This window comes from Myotis davidii, unplaced genomic scaffold (assembly GCF_000327345.1).
Source record: "Myotis davidii unplaced genomic scaffold, ASM32734v1 scaffold72, whole genome shotgun sequence".
NCBI classification, from domain to species: domain Eukaryota; kingdom Metazoa; phylum Chordata; class Mammalia; order Chiroptera; family Vespertilionidae; genus Myotis; species Myotis davidii.
In genome coordinates this window covers 7,185,446-7,208,515 of record NW_006284618.1, presented here as the reverse complement: position 1 = coordinate 7,208,515, position 23,070 = coordinate 7,185,446, and the positions used below count along the sequence as shown (strand labels likewise).

Here is a 23,070-nt window from a genome sequence, read left to right as displayed (position 1 = left end):
GGGCATTCTTTCAGCATGTTCATGTTCAAGCAATTGGATTTAAAATGTTGTATAAGTCAGATTCCACGAGGAACCCAGTGTGTGCGTGCGTGCGTGCGTGTGCGTGTGTGTGTGTGCGTGTGTGTGCGTGTGTGTGTGTGTGTGTGCGCGCGAGTGGGGGGATGGAGACAACCCGCAGTTTGGGACAGTGAGTTTAAAGATCGCTGGGAACTGGGAAAAAGCTCCCTAAAATCCAGCGATTCTCTTAAGACAACACCTTGGTAACGACTCGATGTTGCGATGTTGCGTTGGAACAGCCCCGAGCAGATCCCTGGGCAGGAAGGTCAGCATCACCTCTTGTCCCGCCCCCTCCTCCCATCCCCCTAAGAAATGAAGTCCCCGTGCAAAAACAACCAAAACAGGGCGATTCGTTACCCTGAGCTGAGCCTTTGATAGGAGTGCTCAGCCCTCTCCTTGCTCTGCCCTGCGCTGACTCCCAGCCAACCCTGCACACCGCGGGCACAGGGGGTGACACGGGCCCGCTTCCCGCACCGCGGGCACAGCAGCAGGCACTCAGAAATGGTCAGAGTGAGTGAGTGGAAAACAACACCCTGACTCTCCCCCCTGCTGCCCGCGCCCACTCCTCCAGGATAAGCGCGCCAGGGTCTCGGGTGTTTCCTGAGCTGCTGGCATCGAGGGGATTTGAGAGGCACGGGGGCCTTGCAGACGCCACAGGCGAGTAGCTGTTGTCTCGGGGCAGCCTGGCCCGGCTCCAGCTGTGCCCGCCCCCGCCTCCCCCACCTGTGCTCATGCCACCTCTGCCCCGAATGTGCACTTCCCCCTGCAGCTTACAGACTGATCTTGAGCTCCCAGGAGCGTGGGATCAGCGATGCGATACGGCCCTGGAGGTGCTCCTGGGCTCCTCAGCGGTTGCACAAGCACCTCCAGACAACGGGCCCTGAGAGCTTCCGGGAACAGCCAGGCCTGTGCCTGGAGTGTGGTTGTCCCCTGCGTAGAGTTTATCTGCTCAGCACGAGCCAAGGCAAACAGTTAAAATCTCTCTAAAACCACAAGGCGATCGAGTTGCGATCTGCCCAGCTGGGTGCACACCTGCTCTGTCTCCAGACCCGACACTGGCCACCCGCCTCCCTGCCTCCCTCCAGCCCACAGCCCCCCGCCCCCGGGGCACCCAGCCCGGGCTCCCCCTGGCACCACAGTCTCAGTCGGGTGGGAATCTGTGGTGTCCGATCTGGGCTGGGCCCCGGCCGCCTGCTCGCATTCGCCCTGGTCAGGCATTCAGCACCGCCATGCTGTGCCCCGCTGTGCCGCCAGCAAGCTGACAGCTCCACGGGCCAACCTCCCCTCCCACCCCAACACACGCACATGCACACTCACACACACCACACACATGCACACACATGCATGCACACCCACCCCCACATATGCACACCCACCCACACACATGCACACCCACACCCACATATGCAAACCCCCCCCACACACACACCCATACACATGCACACATTCTCTTGCATACATATACTCACACACATGCACACACCCACACATGCATACACTCACGCACATGCACATACATGCACGTATGCAATGCTCTCACATACATGTTCTCATTCACGTGCGTTCACATGTGTGCACACAGCCACACGCATACACAAATGAATTTCCACCAAACACGTGGCTGGTATTCAGCTCGCCGCAATGAAAGGTGCATGTGTGAAAATAACTTGATGGGGATATATCAGTTGCTGATAATGTCTTGATTTGCAAATTTAAGGAGATAACCAGAAAATAAAAAAAGAAACAGAGAGAGAGAGAGAAAAAAAAAAAAGAAAGGTGCATGTGTGTGATGGGAAGAAGGAAATGGCTTCATGGGTCCGGAGCGGTGAGCGGGTCACAGCTGAGGTTCCCGTGGTTGCAGCCCGGGGACTCTCTCTGTGTGGCACTAACATAACTAGTATGTGTTCAAAGTCCATTCAAACAGCTCAGGCATTGGGGGCCAAGTGTGTGCATGTGCGCGTGCGTGCGTGTGTGCGTGCCTGCATGCCTGCACGTGTGTGTGTGTGCGCGCGCGCGCACGCGGGGGCGGGGGTGAGGTTGGCTTGTTTGCATTTATCTTTGGTTTTCTTTTCCCCCCTCGATGGCTTTGTGCCGTCGGGTGGGGGTTAGAGTTCTATCGAAGCGTCTGTCTCCTAGCCGCGGGCTCCGCTTGTTCCGTGGCACGAGGAGTGTTTGCCTGCCGGTTGTCACGGAGTCTGCAGGCGGACACCCGCAGCACAGCGGAGTGGGACACGTGTGGCCAGACACGCTGCCCTGCTCGTCACGTATGTGTGTGATGGTTAATGAACAGCCCTCTGAACGAAGGCCGGAGAACTGACACTCTTATTCCTGGAGTCACATTCTTTCATGATGAAACTTATTTTGGTTGAAGCTTTTCTAGGACAACACTGGCCCTTTTCTAAAGTGACTTTCTCTCCCCCCGTAGCCGCCGAGACCGAGCGCCTAAAGCTGGCACTGGGTGAGTTCGTGCTTCTGTCCCATCGGCCTGACACTTCCCATTCCCTGTGGCCCTGGGCAGGCAGGAGGCTGGTGCCAGGGGAGGACGCGCAGCGGGCAGTGTCGGTCATTTGAAATCTGTAGCAGATGCATGTATGCGACACGGATAACAGCCGTGTTCCCCGAGGGCCCAGAGGACTGATGGTGCCCGTGGGTCCCGAGAGGCAGGGGCCGGGAAAGGGCTCGGATGTGGACGGGCCGTGGTCACCGGCTCTGGTCCCAGGTGGGCACCGCTGCCCTGACCAGCAGGTGGCGCTCCAGCCTGGGGTGAGGGCTGCTCTGTGTGCCATTCGGGGCCCCGAGGTGCAGTGTCACCTCTAGGGTCTCTTCAAAACGATCCCATGGGCAAGCACCTCCGAGCGTCTGTCCGGCCCATGTTCCTCGGGTCCGTTCCCACCTGTCCAGGGGCCCCCTAGGCGGCCCTGACGCTCAGAAGCAGGCGAAGTGAACGTCACCCCTTTAATCACATGGAAACCTCTCTGTTTCTCTCGTGCCCACAGATGACGGGGACTCGGACGCCATCCTCTCAGGTAAGAGGGCGCCCACCCTGTGCTGACCCCCGGAGGGTCTCACGGTCCCTCCAAATTCAGGAAAGAGGTCCTTCCCTGGTGACCCCCAGCTGCCCCGTGGCTGAGTTTGTGGGGAGCTCATTCTCAGGCGGGGCCCCGAGATCCCCTCCTTCCTCAGAGCGGACGGCGCTGCCGGTGTCTGGAACGAGTCCTGAGAGCATCGGCGTGAGTGGGTCCAAGGCCGCCTGTCGGCGTCGCTCCGGCCGCTGCACTGAGGGCCCCAGGCTCGCTCAGCAGTTACCGACGCGCTCCGTTCCGTGGAGGAGGCGGCGTTTGAGCGTGTGTGACACCGGCTCATTCTGCGTGTCCTGTGCCGAGGCCACCAGTTCCCACAAGCCCAGTGTGTGAGCCACACCCAAGCGCTGCCTTCAGCTCTGGGGCCAGAGTCCAGGAGGAGTCTCAGCTGCGAAATCGCCGTCTAGGGTCCTGTCCCCCTGGAGGCCGCGGGGCAGGACCACACCTGCCTCTCCGGGTCCCGGGGCCGCCCCCTCCTGGGCTCCGCTCCTTCTGGCTTCAAAGCCAGCAGGGTTGTGTCTTCAAATTTCTCTCTGACGCCCCAACCTCCAGCTCCACTTTTAAGAATGCTTGTGGCCTGGCCGTCGGGGCTCAGGGGTGGAGCATCGACCTAGGAACCAGGAGGTCAGGGTTTGATTCCTGGTCAGGGCACAGGCCCGGGTTGCAGGTTTGCTCCCCAGTGTGGGGCGTGCAGGAGGCAGCTGACCCATGATTCTCTCTCATCATGGATGTTCCTGTCTCTCTCCACCTCCCTTCCTCTCCCTTTAAAATCATTAAAACATTTTTTAAAATACGAGGGAGAATCATGGATTGACTGCCTCCTGCGCACCTCCTACTAGGGATGGAGCCTGCAACCCAGGCCTGTGCCCTGACTGGGAATGGAACTATGACCTCCTGGTTTATAGGTCGATGCTCAACCGCTGAGCCCCACTGGCTGGGCAACACGTAATTCTTATCACAAAACACCAAACACTTGCCTGGGACGTAGAGTCTGGGAGAGAGGAGACGAGGTGAGTGAGCTGAACAAGACCCAGGGCCCATGGCTGAGAGGCGACTTAGCACGTCTATCACTTACCTAGTGGTCGCTTCAGAGTTGAGGCAAAACTACAACTTATGAGATCATGGGGGCCCTCGCTGGCCACACCCCTCTCACTGTGAGCACGTGTGTTCATGAGTGTTTCTTTTGGGGGGAATTCTTTTTTTAAATATATTTTTATTGATCTCAGAGAGGAAAGGAGAGGGAGAGAGAGAGAGAAACATCAATGATGAGAGAGAATCATGGATCGGCTGCCTCCTGCACGCCCCCCACTGGGGATCCAGCCCACAATCGGGCATGTGCTCTTGACCAGACTCAAACCTGGGGCCCTTCAGTCCGCAGGCCGACGCTCTATCCACTGAGCCACACCGGATAGGGCTTTGGGGGAGAATTCTTATTATTTTTATTTTCAAATTTATCTTTATTGTTGGAAGTATTACAGCTGCCCCTTGTCCTGTCCACCCCGCTGCTGCCCCTCCCCGGCCCTCACCACACTGTTGTCTGTGTCTGTCCACGTGTCAGGCCTCTGTGCCAACCAGCTCTGTGGTTGGTCTCCGCTCCCCGACCTCCTTTCCCTCTGAGGTGCGTCAGCCTGTGGGCACCACGGAACCAAGTAAACTGATGAGCAGCACGGACGTGGCGCGTGCGACAGGCTGACGGGTGGGTCTGTATTGCAGTGCTGCCTGCTGCCGGCTCCACCCTGCTTCTCCACCCCCCACCCCCCCATGACCAAGTTTAACTGCTCAGTTGCACCGACCATGGCTAGTGACTGCTGTTCCGCCTGAGGGCACGCTGAGTGGAGGGGGACGGGGCCCTGAGGTGCCTGGATTCACGCTGTCCAGCTTCAGTTTGTGTTTATCCCTAATCTGACTGTCAAAGACCAGCACGCCCACGGGTGTGGCTCAGGAGTTGAGCATCGACCTAGGAACCAGGAGGTCACGGTTCGATTCCAGTCACGGGCACAGGCCTGGGTTGTGGGCTCAATCCCCAGTGCGGGGTGTGCAGGAGGCAGCCAATCCCTGATTCTCTCTCATCACTGGTGTTTCTCTCTGTCTCTCCCTCTCCCTTCTTCTCTCTCTAAAAATCAATGGAAAAATATCCTCGGGTGCGATTAACCCCCAGAAAACTATCTTTTTAAAAAAGGGGGCGAGGCATTTGGGGAAAGCAGGATGGCGTTAGGAGCATCCGCTCTGCCGCCGGGACTTGACCCCAGCCTCGTGAGAGGGGGTCCTTCTCTGTGAGCTCGTGGCCAGACAGGCGGCCCTTCAGTGGGACCAGCTGAGTCCTCTGACGGCGTCTCATCTGTGTCTCAGGAAGGCGTTGTGGCCCTGACCACCGCTTCCGTGTCGTTCTAGAGCCACCTGCCATGGACCCGCCTCCTTCGAGTCGTGGAGCCGACAATCCTTGGCCCAGCCCGCCAGGTCAGCCACCAGCTCACAGGACACACCACTGTGCGTGTGAGCCCCAGGGGAGGCCGTGTCAGCCAGGGAGGGGGCGGGGCTGCACGGGCCAGAGCGAGAGGACCACGCCCCCAGCACCCGGCTGAGCGCCCGAGCACCCCGCTTTCCTGCCGCTGCACAGACACATTGGAAAGTTCAGACAGTGAGGAGAAAAGGGGAGCAGACAGCCGTGCCCCGTGCCTCCGGGGCTGGTGCTCACAGTTTGTCACCCTGGGTTCCATCTTGTCAGGGAATAGCACATGACAGGCAGCTTTGAGCTCCCAGACGCCCATCCCCCTGTTCTCTTCCTCTGCGTCGGAGACAAGCACCCCTGGAGGTGGTGTGTGTTGTTCCCGTTCACTCTTAAGACTTACAAATACGACATGTGCGGCTCCATGAGTCATTGTGGTTTTCTCTCTCACCAATGATATCGGTGCCCGTCGGTCACCCACTCCTTGTATTCTCTACTCAATGTCACGTTTCCGAGGTGGATCCGCGTCGATGGCTGTAAAGATTTAGAGATAGATTTTACTGCTTTCGCAGCTATGGTGTTGAGTCTTTTTGAATAAACCCCATAATGGGCGCCTTTCCCCACGGACAGAAATACATCTCTGAGATGTTTCGTGTCTGCCCGCTGGGGGCAGTCCTGGCTCAGCAATGCATGTTCCACCATCTGACCCGCTTTGTGGCGTGACTGCCAGGGGCATCTCACGCAGCGGTGGGAGTGCTGAGCGCTCATAAATGGGGAGTGATCAAAACTTCCCCTGAATTTGGGAGCCGGGCAAACAGGGTGAGTGCAAAAGGCAAGTTTCCAAAATGGACCCTTATTGTTTCCGCAGACGACCCGCCCAGGATGAGGCTCGCCGACGGCCCCGGGAGGTGCTCAGGGCGCGTGGAGGTGTTCTACCAGGGCGCCTGGGCGTCGGTGTGCGGGGATGGCTGGGGCCTGCGGGAGGCCCGGGTGGTGTGCCGGCAGCTGGGCTGCGGCCGGGCAGTGTCTGCCCCGCTGGGCGCCCACTTCGGGCCGGGCTTCGGGAAGATTCTCCTGGACAACGTGCACTGCAGCGGTGAGGAGAGCCACCTGGCCCTGTGCGCCCATGACGCCTGGTTCACGCACGGCTGTGGCCATGAGGACGACGCCGGGGCCGTCTGCTCCGGTGAGGGGTCGTGTGCTCTCTCTGGGACTCGTGGGCGGAAGGGGCTCTGACAGGGAGTGGGGAGTGAGCCGGGGCCTCCTGTGGGGGCTGATGGTTCCCTCTCCACTCGCAGGTCCTCCAGTGGCAGATGCCTTCCTGCCAGGTGAGACCCCTGGGCTGTTTCTAGGCCCCGTGCTACCTCCAGTTCTGTCCGGCTAATACTTTCTGTGGAAATGGAATGAAAACGACCCTGTCAATCGAGCTTGGCGCCGTTTACAGGGGCTGGTTTGATTGGTCTATTTGACTTGGAGTCTAACCGGCTTTCCCGGTCTCTGCGTCTGCCCACCATCACAGAGAGGCTCAGAGCTCAGATCTGTGGTGTTGACCTTGGCCTCCTGCTCTCAGGAAACCTGCTCACCCTGGCCTGACAGCCCCTCTGCAAGGCGGCTGCCTACAGAGAGGTCCCAGGCTCTACTTAGGGCGTGGCCTGGAGGAGAGCGCAACACTGATGAGTAACATCAGTAAAAGAGGGTTTGGAAATCAGCTAGCCGGACAAGTGCCCAGGTGCAGGAACCTCCCCAGATCAGAACTGGATTACCGGGCAAGACAGGACTCTTCTGGGGCCATTGAAGGACTATAATTAATAGGCACTGGCTTTAGGATATAGTTTTCTGTGACTATGCCCATCAATCATCACAAATCACTTATTTGAGAGAAAATTGCCATTTATGTCCCAGAGTGATTAGATCAGAAAATCATCTGTCTTGAATCTGTGAGGCATGATTTTTTTTAACAGACAGTGAAACAACACCAGCTGAAAAATTATAGTTATGCAATTTTAAAGTAACTTTGCCACTAGAAGAAACCATAGGGCTACTCCAATCCTTTACTTTTTATCCTAAAGCAGTGGTTTTTGAACGTTACTTTTCATCAGAATTACCCTGCGGGTTTATTAAAAATGCACACTGCTGGGCCCCTCCCAGAGTTTCTAGTTCAGTAGGCCTAGAGTGGGGTGTAAGATTTGCATTTCCAACAAGTCCAGATGCTTATACTGTGGTAGGGAACCACACCTTGAAAACCACTGTCTTAAAACAAAGAGGAACTTTTTTTTATAATCCTGATAAGCAGAAGCAGAATTACCATCATCTTCATCATCGCCATCTTTGCCATTGTCAGCATTATCATCATCATCTTCATCACCACCGTCACCATCATCGTCACCATTATCATCATCATTACCAATATCATCATCATCATCACCACTGTCACCATCATCTCCACCACTGTCATCATCATCATTACCATCCTCACCATCACCATCATCACTACTGTCATCATCTTCATCACCATTATCACCATCATCACCACTGTCATCATCATCATCACCATTGTCATCACCACTGTCATCATCACCATTGTCAGTAGCAGCATCACCATCATCATCTCCACCACTGTCATCCTCATCATCATCACCATTATCACTATCATCACCCTTGTCATCATCACCATTGTTATCACCACTATCATCATCACCATTGTCAGTAGCAGCATCACCATCATCATCACCATTGTCATCATCACCATTGTCATCATCACCATTATCATCACCATTGTCATCATCATCACCATTATCATCATCATCATTACCATTGTCATCATCACCATTATCATCATCACCATTATCATCATCATCATTACCATTGTCATCATCACCATTATCATCATCACCATTATCATCATCATCATTACCATTGTCATCATCACCATTATCATCATCACCATTATCATCATCATCATTACCATTGTCATCATCACCATTATCATCATCACCATTATCATCATCATCATTACCATTGTCATCATCACCATTATCATCATCACCATTATCATCATCATCATTACCATTGTCATCATCACCATTATCATCATCACCATTATCATCATCATCATTACCATTGTCATCATCACCATTATCATCATCACCATTATCATCATCATCATTACCATTGTCATCATCACCATTATCATCATCACCATTGTCATCATCATCATCACCATTGTCATCATCACCATTATCATCATCACCATTATCATCATCATCATTACCATTGTCATCATCACCATTATCATCATCACCATTATCATCATCATCATTACCATTGTCATCATCACCATTATCATCATCACCATTATCATCATCATCATTACCATTGTCATCATCACCATTATCATCATCACCATTGTCATCATCATCACCATTGTCATCACCATTATCATCATCACCACTGTCACCATCAACATTAACATTGTCTTCATCACCATTGTCATCATCACCACTATCATCATCATCGTCACTACTGTCATCACCACCACCATTGTCATCACCGTCATCACCATTATCGTCATTACCATTGTCATCACTATCATCATCACCACTGTCATCATCACTATTGTCATCATCACCACCTTTATCATCACCATTATCATCATCATCACCATTGTCATCATCACCATCATCACCATCATTACCATTGTCATCATTATCATCATCACCACTGTCATCATCATCACCACCTTTGTCATCATCACCATTATCACCATCATCATCATCACCATTGTCATCACCACTATCATCATCACCATTGTCAGCATCATCACCACTATCATCATTATCTCCACCTCTGTCATCACCATCACTGTCATCACCATTGCCATCATCACCACTATCATCATCACCATTGTCATCATCACCATCATCACCATCATTACCATTGTCATCATTATCATCATCACCACTGTCATCATCATCATCACCATCATCACCATCATTACCATTGTCATCATTATCATCATCACCACGTTGATCATCATCACCGCCTTTGTCATCATCACCATTATCACCATCATCATCATCATCATTACTACTATCATCATCATCATCACCACTGTTATCATCATCATCACCATCATCACCATCATCATCACCACTGTCACCATCATCAACATCCCCATTGTTATCATCATCACCACTGTCATCATCTCCATTGTCATCATCTCCATTGTCATCATCACCATCACCGCTGTCATCATCATCACCACTGTCACTATCATCACCACTGTCACCATCATCACCATCCCCATTGTTATCACCATCACCACTGTCATCATCATCACCACTGTCACCATCATCAATGCCATCATTCTCAACAGCATTATTACCAGCAGCAGCACCGTTATCAGCAGAAACTAGTTTACCTGGTAAGTTAAACTTTGTTCTTGTGAATCACTTCCTTGGCTATTTTTAGTTTGTGTGTTTTTGTGGTTATGTATATAGAGAGCTAAGCACTCAAACAAGAATATTTTAGGTAAATTATTAAGATATCTGCCAACATCTGGTATTATGCAGACAGACAGGTCTCTGTGGAGGAATTAATTTTCCATTTACAGCTAAGAGGCTGAGGTTGCATCCATGGCCTCTCCTCACCTGGCCCAGATCAGGACACTGGCGTTCATGTGCATGTGGCAGAATGAGAATTAGATTCCAGAATTGAATAATCAGGTCATGAAGCTCTTTAGAACTTTCTCATATTATTCTTCCCATTCAATGCATATTTATTGAATACATTCCAGCATTATCAGTTTGTAGACGCTGCTTTCATTTCCTTCAGGTTCCTCAAATATGATGTTCTTAAGTTTCCTGTTTTTTAAAGATTTCTTTCTACTGGGCCAAGAATTCAAGGGTCCCTTTACCGTGAACATGATATAGATGAATGAAAAGTTCAGCAGTCTCGTTTGGTGGTGCTGATGGTGACTTCCTTAGATGAACTGGAAGAAAACCGAGAGCTTCAGAGTGTCTTGCAATGCAATGCCCACTTGTTCTTTCCCCACTGCGGACGTGACCAGCTCTGTTGTTCTTTCTAGGGGATGGCTTCTCCGAGCCTTCACTGCCCACAGCCCCAGAGGCCCGGACACCTCCACCTGCAGGTATGGGAACCAGTTCCTGCATCTCTATGACCTCCCTGTCCTCTTCTAATTCCAAATTCCCAGCAGAAAATCTGTCCTGATTCAGCACAGGGCCCGGTTCCTCTGAAGCCGGACGTACACTTGAGCTGACTGGGCAGCCCCAGTCATGGGGCACATGGCACTGGCCCTGTGCCCCCTCCTGGCTTCCGGTAGGACAGGTCATCTAAGAAAGGGATATGGGTAAAGAAGACATGTATGAGTTGTCTTCTTTATCTATTCTCACATAAAACCACCCCAAACACGGTGGCTTAGGACAGCACCATTTGTAATTGCCCGTGAGTCTGGGGGTCAGCTGGGCTGCCTTGCAGATCTGGGGTAGGCTTGGCTGGTGTTGGCTGATCTCGGCGGGGCTCCCACATGCATTTCAGGTTATCTGGCAGGTCGGTGGAAGACCGTCTGGCCTAGGATGGCCTCCCTCACAGGCCTTACCTTTCCATAGCTGTTATCTGAGGTGACAGAGGTGACGAGGTCATGTGTCTTTCATCACCCAACCCCCTGGCTCAGGCTGATTCTCGTGATTGTCCCAGAGTTTCCATGGAGCCCAGGGGAGCCTGTCACCTGTCTCAGACTCAGCTCAGCATGGCTTTGGGTAGGACAGGGTATATGCATCATTAGTTCTGCTATTCTTTCGGCAAAGCGAGTCAGGAGCCACCAGCCCAGAGTGAAGGTGAAGGAAATGAGAGGGGAGCTGCAATGTCGCATCGTGCAGAGCAAAGCTATGAGGAGGAGGAAAACTGGGGCCGCTGGTGTGAAGGCCCGATCCCCGGCAAGGTGTCTTCAATGGGGTGAGGGAGAGGAGGGCGTCAGGGCTCCTTTGAGCATGGATCTCTCCTGGCAGCCAGAAGGGTATGAGTTGCAAAGTCATGGAATGCAAGGAAGGCTAGGCTGGGTAGAAGCCAGTCCAGCCATCAACAGGCAGAGGGCGCTGTTCTCACCCCATGACCCCTACTCTTCCCAGGAGGCTGGGCCCCCATGAGGCTGGTGGGCAGCCGGGGGAGCTGCGTGGGCCGCGTGGAACTCTTCTACCAGGGCACCTGGGGAACCGTGTGCGACGACCTCTGGGACCTGCCACAAGCCAACGTCGTCTGCAGGCAGCTGGGGTGTGGCCGGGCCGTTTCAGCACCCGGTGAGGCCCACTTCGGTGAAGGTTCTGGCAAGATCCTGCTGGATGACGTGCGCTGCAGGGGCGACGAGGGGCGCCTGGAAGAGTGTGCCCACCTCGGCTGGCTCTCCCACAACTGTGGGCATGGGGAAGACGCGGGTGTGGTCTGCTCAGGTAACCCCGCCCCTGCCAGGCCGAGTGGCTTGGGCTCCTCCCAGGCAGAACCTACAAAAGACGGGTAAGAACTCACACAGCCACTCTCATCTCTGCCTACAGATGCTGCTCACACGGCGGGAACACCACCAGGTAGGGAGGGCCCTGGCGCCAAGGGCAGCGTGCCCACGCCTTGGGGCAGAGGCTCTGCTGGAATTGGGTGTCCCTTACTCTCCTGTGGGGTTGGGGGAGCCTAGCCCGGAGCCCCTGAATGTCCCTGGTGAGGTGGAGCGTACCTTAGGCTCACGTCCGCCTCTCCTCCACTCCACTGCGCACCCAGGCAGTAGGCTCTAAACTCTTGGCTCCTGTACAACAGGCGCAGTCCGTCATTCTGAGGGCACGAGAGGACGGCAATGAGACTCGGGTAGGGGGTTAAGATCGGAGAGGCAGAGCCCGGCCAGCCTGGCTCTGTGGTTGAGCGCCCACCTATGAACCAAGAGGTCATGGTTCGATTCCCGGTCAGAGCACAGGCCCGGTTGTGGACTTGATCCCCAGTGTGGGGAGTGCAGGAGGCAGTCCTTCAATAATTCTCTCTCATCATTGATGTTTCTATCTCTCTCTCCTGCTCCCTTCCTCTCTGAAATCAGTAATAATTTTTAAACAAAGACTTGAGAGGCAGTTAAGGACACTTCCCGCCCGGGGGCAGGTGGCTGGTGGCTGGTGGGAAAGACCTGGCCAAGGTCAGGTGCCCCCATTCCGTCCCCATCTCCTCGCCTCTGCCTCGCCCGGTGCAGCCCGGCCCCGCGGAGCTCGGTGCTCTGGTTTCCCCACTGCTCTCCGCACCGACACCCAGAGATGCCAGGTGCCGGCTCTCCGTCACCAAACCCGTCCCTGCGCCCACGTGAGCCAGCTCCACTTGGTGTCACGCATCAGGCTGACCCTCAGTCCCCTCCTTGGGGTAGTCGGCTGTAGCAGGCAGGGTGGCCTGGTCCTGGGAGAGAATCTCCAGTGGGAAGTTCTGAGCCAGATGCCGCTGGTCAGAGACGCATCGGGGCGGGAAGGAGGGTCCAAGCATCCTTAGTCCCGGCTCCTGGCCCCTGGCCCCTGAGCAGCAGGTGGAAGGGAGCAGTGCATCGGTGCCTCTTGCTGTTCGTCCATTGAAGCTGCGTAGCTCCAGACCCCAGGGTCCCTGGAATTGGCGATGGAACCAGCATCTCGCATCTTTCATTTTCTTAAACCCAACTTAAGCATAGCTCATTTGTGTGTGTGAGGAGGGAAGGCTGCGCCAGTGTTGGGGAAGGTTCTAGACCGGTGCCTCTTCCCGCCCCACACCAGCATCTGTCCCGGCGCCGGCTCACCCCCAGACGGGCTCCGTGGCTCTGGGAGGGGCCCAGGCAGCGTGGGCCTCGTGCCCGCTGACAGTCCGTGTGCCCTTGGTGTTTGACAGGTCGCCCTTCGGCTGCCACGGCAGGGACAGCCACTGCAGGTGAGACTTTGGGCGTGAATGGTCTGAATTTGGAAAGAAAAGATGAAATGTGTGAACTATAACATGAGTGAACTGAATGATGGGGTGTGGAGATCCTGAACCCCCTCCTGCCTTTAGAGAAACCTCGGTGCGGTGGCGTCATCACCAACTCGTCGGGCGCCGTGAGGAACCCGCCACGGAGCGACCTGCACGACAACGTGACCTGCGTGTGGGAGATCCGGGCCAACGCATCCGACCACGTGCTGCTGGCCTTCCCCTACCTGAAGTAGGTGCCGCGCCACCGAAGCTGCAGCGCGGCCTCAAATGCCAACGTGGCCTTCCCTGGCTGGTTCCCGCAACTAAGTCTCTTCATGTCTCTAAGTTTTAGTCCAAAATAATCAAAAATAATGAGAGTCCCAGGTACCTCCCCCAGCTCCCCTATTGGCAGCCTCTTAATGTAACTGCTGAGCAATATCAGAAGCATGACCTTGATGTGAGTACAACACTGTTAGCTCGACTACAGACCTCTTATTCAGTGGTCACCATTTTCACATGCATGTGTACGCACGTGTGTTCATGTGTGTGTGCACGTTGTATGTGTGTACGTGTCTGTGTGTGTGACAGAGGCGAAGATTAAGACGCAGAGTGTCTGTAATTCAGCCTCTGGTTAAAGATGCAGATTCCAGGGGACCCAGACCTCAGAAATGAGAAATTTTCCGAGTTTAATGTCGTAGTCAAGGTTGACGTCCTTGACAGATCAATGTCTTAAGGAGACTGCCCCCCAGAAGCCACTTAACTTGTTTATTTCCCTTGAACTTGCTTAACCAAAATGTGAGTTGGGAAGGAGGCTCGGGGGCCGAGGCATGGACACGGGTCTCTGACGAGGGCACTAGAGGCATCTGGACAAAGCTTGACAACGGAGAGCAGCTGACCAGTCAGATCGCTCCCACAAGGCGAGCTGGGCGGGGTGGGACCTCCCTCCCTCCAGGCTCACAAATGGCTGGACTGGACCTGGGAGCCGTGTCTACGTGGGCAGACCCAGCAGCCTCTGCCCGCGTCTGCCCAGCAGATCCATGGCCTTGGTTCGCCCAGCCCTGCCCGGGGCCCGGGGCTTCGAGCACTGTGTCCTCAGGGCACACCTAGAGCTTCGGCCGCCTCTCTCCAGTCCCAGTTAAAGCCCCACTCCTCCTTGAGGGAAAAGTGAGATAAAAGGAATGCATCCTTCAATTGAAGGCCAGCGTTTCATCCGTCTGCGGCCTCTTTAGGGTCATGACATAAGGGCCTGCCTCAAGCGCACCCGCAGGGCTGCCGCCAGGGGCCTGAGGCGCCATCCGCTTCCTTGCAGCCTGGACTGCACCAACGAATACTTTGACATCCTGGACGGCCCCCCGTCCTCGGCCACGTCCCTGGGGAGGACCTGCTCTGGCTTCTACCTCACCTACGAGTCCTCCTCCAGCTCCATGACCCTCAAGTACTTCCGAAGCTCCAACAGCATCGGGAAGGTCTTCATTGCGTATTATTACTCCGCAGCCAAAGGTAAGAGGGTGGTAAGTGTGCGTGCCGGGAGCGGGCCTGTCCACCTGGGGAACAGTGACTGTCCCATCGCTGTGCTGGGACCTTGGGCGGCAGACTTGGCCTCTGCGTCCCCCCTTTGCCCCCCAGAATGGGGATGATCAGATGACCCCACTTCCAGGCCTGTTGTGAGGGGACTGACGCAGGTAAGGCACTTGTTATGGGTGTCATGAGTGCTCGGTGATTGGCAGCTGCCTGGTGGCCGTTCAGTCCACACAACGTCTCCTTGCAGGCTCACCGGAAGCCATTTCTGAGTCCCTCTGAGTCCCGTACCGGGCGGGCGTGTTAGGACCTGCAGGGGGGTGTGGCCCCAGCCCGGGAGACAGAGGGCCTTCAAGACCAGCACGGGCGACACAATTAGAGGGCAAGTAGGATACGGTACATTCAGGCCAGCAAATAGAAAGTGCTAAGTTAATGTGTGCGTGCGTCTCAGGCAAGGCACCAGGAGAGAGAGAGGCCGGTGTAGGCTACAGCAACGTGTTCAGGAAAATACAGAGAACAGCCTGAGAGTTGTCTTCATTTATTTTTAATATTTTTATTGATGTCAGAGAGGAAGGGAGAGGGAGAGATAGAAACATAAATGAGGAGAGAGATTTATGGATTCGCTGCCTCCTGCACGCCCCCTACTGGGGATGGAGCCTGCAACCCGGGCACATGCCCCGACCGGGAATCGAACCATGACCTCCTGGTTCATAGATCGACGCTCAACCCCTGAGCCACGTCGGCCGGGCTTAGGTTTGTCTTAAACCTGGTGAGGCTGTGAGCAGAGAAGCAGGAGGGCCAGCGGTGAGAGGCCGCGGGAGCACAGGTGGGATGGGCGAGGTGGTGCGGAGGCCGCCAGGGGCTGGACCGAGGGTCCTGATGAACCGCATGTGCCCAGGTTGGGGGTGGCAGCAGCCGTGGTCGGAGGAACAGCTGGCGTCGGCCAGATGCCTCTTTTGAGCCGGGCAACATCCTGAGCACTTTGCATGTGCTGCCTCCTCCGAGCCTCACGCAAGCCCCTGGTTCTTCCCCTTTGACAGGTGAGGAAACTGAGGCTGGAGAGGGTCAGTCATGCCCCGCGGCCTCCCAGCGGTGGGCCCTGCACTAGTGACCCCTGAGCGGGGCTGAGCTCAGGGACGGTCTTTCAGCCTCCGCCTCGGCCGACACGCCGCTCAACACAGCCTCCTGCTAGCAAGCGCCCGGCGCCCCGCTGAGCTGGCGTGGGAGCTGCTCTGTGTCACAAGTAGATCAGGGAAGTCACCGCGATTGACGTGACACGGTTGCTGACTGACGGTTTAAATTTTAGAGAGACACACTGTTGGTCCGTTTATTGGTGCGCTCATGACTGACTCCTGTCTGGCCCCTGGCCGGGGTCTCACCTGCGACCCTGGCGTATCGGGATGACGCCCTCACCACGGAGCGGCGAGCCAGGGCGATGTTGGACGGTTATTGACGACAGTTTTCTTGTGTTTGCAGAGCTGGTTCCACAAACCCCCCACCTCATCAGTGAGTCCTTCTACTGTTCTTACTTAACCTTCGCTCCTAGTTCCGCGTCTGCCTCTGTCCCCACCCCTGGCGCGGTTACTGTCATAATCCGATCCCTTTCACACACGTCTGCTAATCGCCTGCACGTAGCTACCGCAGCTGAGAGGTCTGTCCACACACATTTGCACACGTATGATGCTCACTCACAGTGGAACAGGGTTACACATATCGACCACCGGGTCCCTGCATGTTGACCGTCGTTGATTTGGTTTCCTGTCAAAAGCAGTGAACACACCTAACCAGACACCCCGCGATAGGGAAAGTGGAAACCACAAAAGAAGCAGCAGCACCGATTGTGGGTGCCTCCAGCACAGAACGGCACGATTTAACTGTCGTATGTCCAGGGTCGGGGCAGGAAAAGGGGGGATTACTTCTGTGGGATCCCACATCTGAGAAACATCAAGGCCCCATGTAAAGAAAGTCTGACCTCAGAGGTTACTTCTTTTTTAAAAATACATTTATTATTGATTTCAGAGAGGAAGGGAGAGGGGGAGAGAGAGAAATATCAATAATGAGAGAGTGTCACCAATTGGCTGCCCCCTGCACGCCCCACACTGGGGACTGAGCCCGCAATCCGGGCCTGTTCCCTGACCGGGAATCGAACCCTGACCTCCTGGTTCCTAGGTGGACGCTCACCACTGAGCCAGGCCGGCCGGGTGGAGGCCACTTCTTGTAGAGAAGACAGGGAGAGTGACTCTGCTAGCACCTGGCACGGAGCGCTGTCTCAATGCTGCCTTCTTGTCTCGTCCACGCCCTCCCTTTTCATTTCAGGTTTTCCTGTGACCACAGCCGCCCCAGCAGCACCCACGATGGCGACAGCAAGGCCAGGTAAGCCCTGAGTGCACCCACCGTGACCGGGCGCCTTTCCTCCGGTGCCCGCCTTTGTACCTGCTTCCTGGGCAGAGACTGGACTAACTGCACGTGGTTCGTCTGTTTGCGATGGGCCAGGTGACGTTTTCAAACTCTGCAGGGCCGTTCAAAACCCCTGGCCACGTTGGGCTCTCACATCCAGGGGGAGCAGAGCTCGTTTTTTCAGAGCCTTTCGAAATCTTCAAACCCTGAGCAGGTTCCCAGCCTTCTAGTGGGACCCTATCTTCCCTTTCTGTGGCCACGTGTGGTCATAGTTGATGCACCTCCACGTCACTAGTGACATTTTAAGGGGAGCAGAGCGACAGGCATCCTGGAGGCAGGGAGCTAGAGCGGCAGAGAAGAAAGAAAATCAGTGACCCTTGGAATTAGACCTGCATTTAGATCTATTACTTACCGGGCGTGAGATTGGGGGGGAGCCACTTGGCCTCAACTATAGTTTCCTCGTAGATAAAGTTGGTAAATGGATGTTCTTCCTGAGTTACTACAAAGGTGAACACACACACACACGCACACACATGTACTCATGCACACGCATGAACATGCACACACACAGCACCTCACAAAACCACAGATCACTGTGCACATTATTCATGTTCTTTGCATTTGCCCAGAGTGGCCCAATAATTATTCAGTTAGTGGGCAGTTTTAAAATATATTTTTATTAATTTCAGAGAGGAAGGGAGAGAGAGAGAGATAGAAACATCAATGATGAGAGAGAATCATGGATCGGCTGCCTCCTGCATGCCCCACACTGGGGATCAAGTCCACAGCCCAGGCCTGTGCCCCAACCAGGAATGAAACTGTGACCTTTGGGTTCATAGGTCGATGCTCAGCTACTGAGCCATGCCGGCCGGGCTGGGCTAAATGGCATTTGACAATCCTAATGATTTATCAAACCTGGGAGGTTGACCAGTTGACTGACCTCTTGCCAAGTCCTCCATCCCTGGTGGTGCAGGGCCGGGAGCCCGACCAGTTCGTGGGGAGTGTGCAGCATCCCCGACGGCAGTCGTCATGAGGTCTCTGTCCACAGGGGACTGGCCGGAGCTGCGGCTGGCGGGTGGCTCCGGCCCATGCTCGGGGCGCGTGGAGGTCCTCCGCCAGGGGGCCTGGGGCACCGTGTGCGACGACCTGTGGGACCTGAACGAGGCTGAGGTTGTGTGCCGGCAGTTGGGCTGCGGCAGGGCCATCGCTGCCCTGGGGAAGGCCCACTTCGGCCCGGGCTCTGGGGAGATCCTCCTGGACAACGTCCAGTGCTCGGGGGCCGAGCGCCACCTGGGCCAATGCGTGCACTCGGGCTGGGCGGAGCACAACTGCGGCCACCACGAGGATGCCGGCGTCACCTGCTCTGGTAGCCCCTCCCCTCTCAGATAATCCTTTCCGGTGTTGTGGGTGAAGGCATGTGAAACCATGCATCCCAGATGGAATGTCATCCATCCCTCCATCCCTCCATCCATCCATCCTTCCTTCCATCCCTCCATCCATCCATCCTTCCACCCTTCCTTCCTTCCATCCCTCCATCCGTCCATCCTATCCATCCATCCATCCATCCATCCACCCCTCCCTCCATCCATCCATTTGTCCATCCCTCCCTCCCTCCATTCTTCCATCCATCCCTCCATCCCTCCATCCTTCTATCCATCCATTCTTCTATCCATCCATCCTTCTATCCATCCATCCATCCATCCAACCATCCACCCCTCCCTCCATCCCTCCATGCATCCATTTGTCCATCCCTCCCTCCATCCATCCTTCCATCCATCCCTCCATCCCTCCACCCCCTTCCTCCATCCCTCCACCCATCCCTCCCTCCATCCCACCACCCCCTCCCTCCATCCCTTCATCCATATGCTCATTCTTTCATCACACAATCCTAGAGCTTCTCCCTGGCCCTGGGCTCAGACACACACCCTCCCAAGGGCAGCTATAGATGGCATTGGGGGCGGGGGGGGGGCGGTCTCGGATATTCATGTGCACCTGCCCCACCCGGGCATGGCAATGCAGGATGCAGAATCCTGACCGTGGAGTTGATGACTAACTCGGTTTGAGAAGGGCTCTGGAGTCTGCATTTTAACACATATCCCAGGTGATTCAAGATTAGAGGGGACAGGAAATCCAACCCTGAGTCCCCGGCCCCCCGAGACCAAGGACCCTGCCAGAGGAGGCCTGGACTGGCCCAGGGGCAGGTCTGGTACTCTGGTCTCTGAAAGACCATGGTCCCTTCCCCTTTGTCCCCCACCCATGCCCGTACGCCATGTCCTCCATGCTTCGGATTCACTAATGAGAGAGACCTCTTCTCATTATGCTCCTAGATGCAGAAGACCTGTCTCCTCCCACACCTCCAGGTATGTCCATGTCTTTCTAGTCCAAGCAACTTTAATAATAATAATAATAATAATAATAATAATAATAATATCAAATACGGATGAATGTTGAGAACCACACACTGTTCTGAGGTCTTTGCATTTATAACTCATTTAATCCCCACGACAAGCCTTGAGGTAAGGACTTCGATTATTCCCATTTTTCAGATAAGTACATTGAGACAAGGAAGTTAGTAATGTACCCAGGATTCGCCAGTGGATTTGAACTCAAGCTGTTGCTCTCTTGGGCACCAATCTCATTCACCACACTGCCCATCAGCCCCGGCTACACAAAGACCAAACAAAACCGGAGCAGAGAGGGGGCGACATTTTGCTCAGATTACTGGTTGCCCCCAGGACAATCCTACAAAAAGGGATCTGCTATTGTATTTCACAGAAGAGAAGTTTAATCTCAGAAAGGTTGTGACTTTCCTGAGATCACTCAGGAATTTAATGGTGGAACCAGCCTGGCCCCTACGTTCATGCTCTTGGGGACCTTGTGACTTCCGCCTGTTTTCAAAGACCTTATAACTTACTGATTGAATGATATTCGTGTGTAATAAAAACCAAAGTTTAGCCCGACCGGTGTGGCTTAGCGGTTGAGTGTCAGGGCACATGCCCGGGCTGTGCACTTGATCCCCAGGCGAGGGCGTGCAGAAGGCAGCCAATTCATGATTCTTTCCCATCATTGATGTCTCTATCTCTCGCTCCCTTTCCCTTCCTCTCTGAAATAAATTTAGAAAGTAAAAAATAAAGCATCCACATGTTATATAGTCAACATTTGAAACACTCACACAAAGGTGAGAAAAGCCAGGCCCGCACATGCGGTGTGAGTCCTGAGGGGGCGCTGGAGGTGAATGAAGAGGCACTTCATTTCACTGCAAGGACAGTCAGGCGGCTGGGCCGCAGGCATCCTGCCAGGTCTGTGTGAGTGAGTTCACTCCTCTTCCCGGCTGAGGACTGGGGCGACCGGAGGCTACCTGAGCAGCGGAGCTGGAAGGGTCGAGCTCCGTCTCCTGCTCTTTGCTCTGTGCCCACAGAGTCTCAGACAACACACGCAGGTCACCTGTCACTGGCGTGTTCCAGGCGCTCCTGGGGACGCGGCTTCATGTCGTGACTGAGGGGTCGGGCTGTCTGTTAAAGGGCCCAGGTGAGGGTCAAAGGCACAGACAGGCAAATGCACGTTCGTCTGTGGTTCTCCCACTTCATGGGTCACGGATGGAGGAGCCCGTGGGGGGCGAGAGGAGCCGTCTGTCCATCATAGCTATCACCCCTTGTTTTCCTTCTAGGTGGTCCCACAGCGTCTCAGGATCACATAACAGGTAATCGCTCGTTTACCTTGAAATGGAAACTCCATCTGACTCATCAGAATGAGACGAAAGGACGCTCCTTCCCAGGAGGCCTTTAGGCTGAAGGTCTGCGCAGACGGCCTCGTGTGTGCCCACCAGGGGGCACTGCTGCCCACGGCGCCCACCGGTGTCATTGCCATCACGCGGGTGTCCCCTGTTGTTGCAGAAGGAAGTCGCTCCTGTGGAGGGGTGCTGACCCGGCTCCCCGGCTCGTTTTCCAGCCCCCGGTACCCGGAAAACTACCCAACCGACACCCAGTGCATCTGGGAGATCCACGTGGATAAAAATTCCCGCATTAAACTCCTGATTCCGAGCCTGGAGTAAGGACACAGCCTTGAACACGCCTGTGACCCAGTCGTAACCACCAGCCTTGCTCGTTCCTCAAAGGGAACAAGAGTGCTGGTCACGTCTGAGAAAGGGAGTCGATATGTCACATGTCCGTGCGCAATGTAATCCATGACCAGACCTGGAATCCCGGGACTGTCCTACTGTGTGCGCTTTTCGGTCAGGGCGGCCCCAGCGAGGTGCTAACTCTCCGCTTTGCCCCCACCCCAGCCTGGAAGACATCCCGGGGTGCCCCTTCGACTCGGTGGAGATCTTCGATGGGCCCAGGATCTCCTCGCTCTCCCTGGGTCGGTTCTGTGCCCGAGGAGCTCTGCTGGTCTTCTCCTCCTCCGACATCGTGACCGTGGTCTTCCGGAGCGACTTTGTGGTCACCAACTCCGGCTTCTACGCTCTGTTCGACATGATTCCGCCGGATGAGGGCGAGCCAGGTAGGAGGCCCTGGTAGTTCTGAACAGCCCTGGCCGTTTGGGCTCAGGAGTTGATTCTAGTCAAGGGGTTCAAGGGCACAAACCCCGGTTGCAGACTCCATGCCCAGCCCCTGCAGGAGGCAACCAATCGATGTTTTCTCTCTCCCCTTCTCCCGCTCCTTTCCACTCTGTCTAGAAATCAATGGGAGAAATATCCTCAGGTGAGGATTTAAAAAAAAAAGAACAGTTTTCTAATTGGAGGGACTTCCCTATCAGCAGATGCCTGGGATGCAGTTTTGTTTTTTAAGAATTAAAGGAATTTTTAAAATATATATTTATTGACTTCAGAGCGGAAGGGAGAGGGAGAGAGAGAGAAACATGAATGATGAGAGAGAACCACGGATCGGCTGCCTCCTGCACACCTCCTACTGGGGATCGAGCCCGCAACCCGGGCCTGTGCCCTGACCAGGAGTCAGGCCGTGACCTCCCGGTTCCTAGGTCAACACTCAACCACTGAGCCACACCAGCCGGGCCTGGGTTCAGTGTTAGACCCTCAGCCTTAGTCCCAGGGCTCTGCCCTGCAGCCGCCAGCTTTCCCACCAAGAGTGCCAGCTGGACAGGTGAAGCGAGAGGATGATACACAGCCTGTGTGTGAAGGCGGCTGCGGCCTCCACCCTGAACAGTGGGGGCTGGAGGTGCTGTCCCCGCACCCTCACTGCCCACCGATGGGCGGGGAGGTGTCCAGGGTGCTGGGCGGGAGCTGCCCCGGGGTTAAATCTTTAAATTACTAAGATTTCACAAAGAGTAACCTTAAGTAATTAAATGCTTCATGCAATTATATTTTTATAGGGAAATTAAATATTTTAAATTAAAATTGATATAAAATATTGGTTGCCACTATGCTCAATTAATATTTGACAAAAGAGGCAAGAACAAACAATGGAGTCAAGACAGTCTCTTCAATAAATGTTGCTGGGAAAATTGGACAGATACATGCAAAAAAAATGAAACTAGACCACCAACTCAAACCATACACAAAAACCAGAGGAATCAGCTTCTCTCTGCGGCACCCCACCGCCTTCCCTAGACTCACCTGAGCCAGAGGCGTGGGGCGTCTCTCAGCCATGGCCCTGGGCGGTCACTCCAGGC

General features: G+C 54.7%; 1 protein-coding gene across 1 annotated transcript in view; it reads left to right on the top strand.

The window, feature by feature from the left end:
* The window catches only part of LOC102770623 (putative DMBT1-like protein), a 31,921-nt gene that overhangs the window by 2,714 nt on the left and 6,137 nt on the right, over positions 1–23,070 (top strand). Inside the window, exons 2-18 of the mRNA XM_015572635.1 lie at positions 827–961; positions 2,483–2,515; positions 3,054–3,083; positions 5,487–5,594; positions 6,452–6,769; positions 6,882–6,911; positions 10,670–10,732; positions 11,730–12,047; positions 12,150–12,179; positions 13,474–13,512; positions 13,630–13,777; positions 14,837–15,027; positions 16,522–16,551; positions 17,362–17,418; positions 18,491–18,808; positions 21,336–21,489; positions 21,725–21,942. Of these exons, the coding sequence (XP_015428121.1) occupies positions 827–961; positions 2,483–2,515; positions 3,054–3,083; positions 5,487–5,594; positions 6,452–6,769; positions 6,882–6,911; positions 10,670–10,732; positions 11,730–12,047; positions 12,150–12,179; positions 13,474–13,512; positions 13,630–13,777; positions 14,837–15,027; positions 16,522–16,551; positions 17,362–17,418; positions 18,491–18,808; positions 21,336–21,489; positions 21,725–21,942 (2,220 nt within the window). The remainder of the gene's footprint in view (positions 1–826; positions 962–2,482; positions 2,516–3,053; positions 3,084–5,486; positions 5,595–6,451; positions 6,770–6,881; positions 6,912–10,669; positions 10,733–11,729; positions 12,048–12,149; positions 12,180–13,473; positions 13,513–13,629; positions 13,778–14,836; positions 15,028–16,521; positions 16,552–17,361; positions 17,419–18,490; positions 18,809–21,335; positions 21,490–21,724; positions 21,943–23,070) is intronic.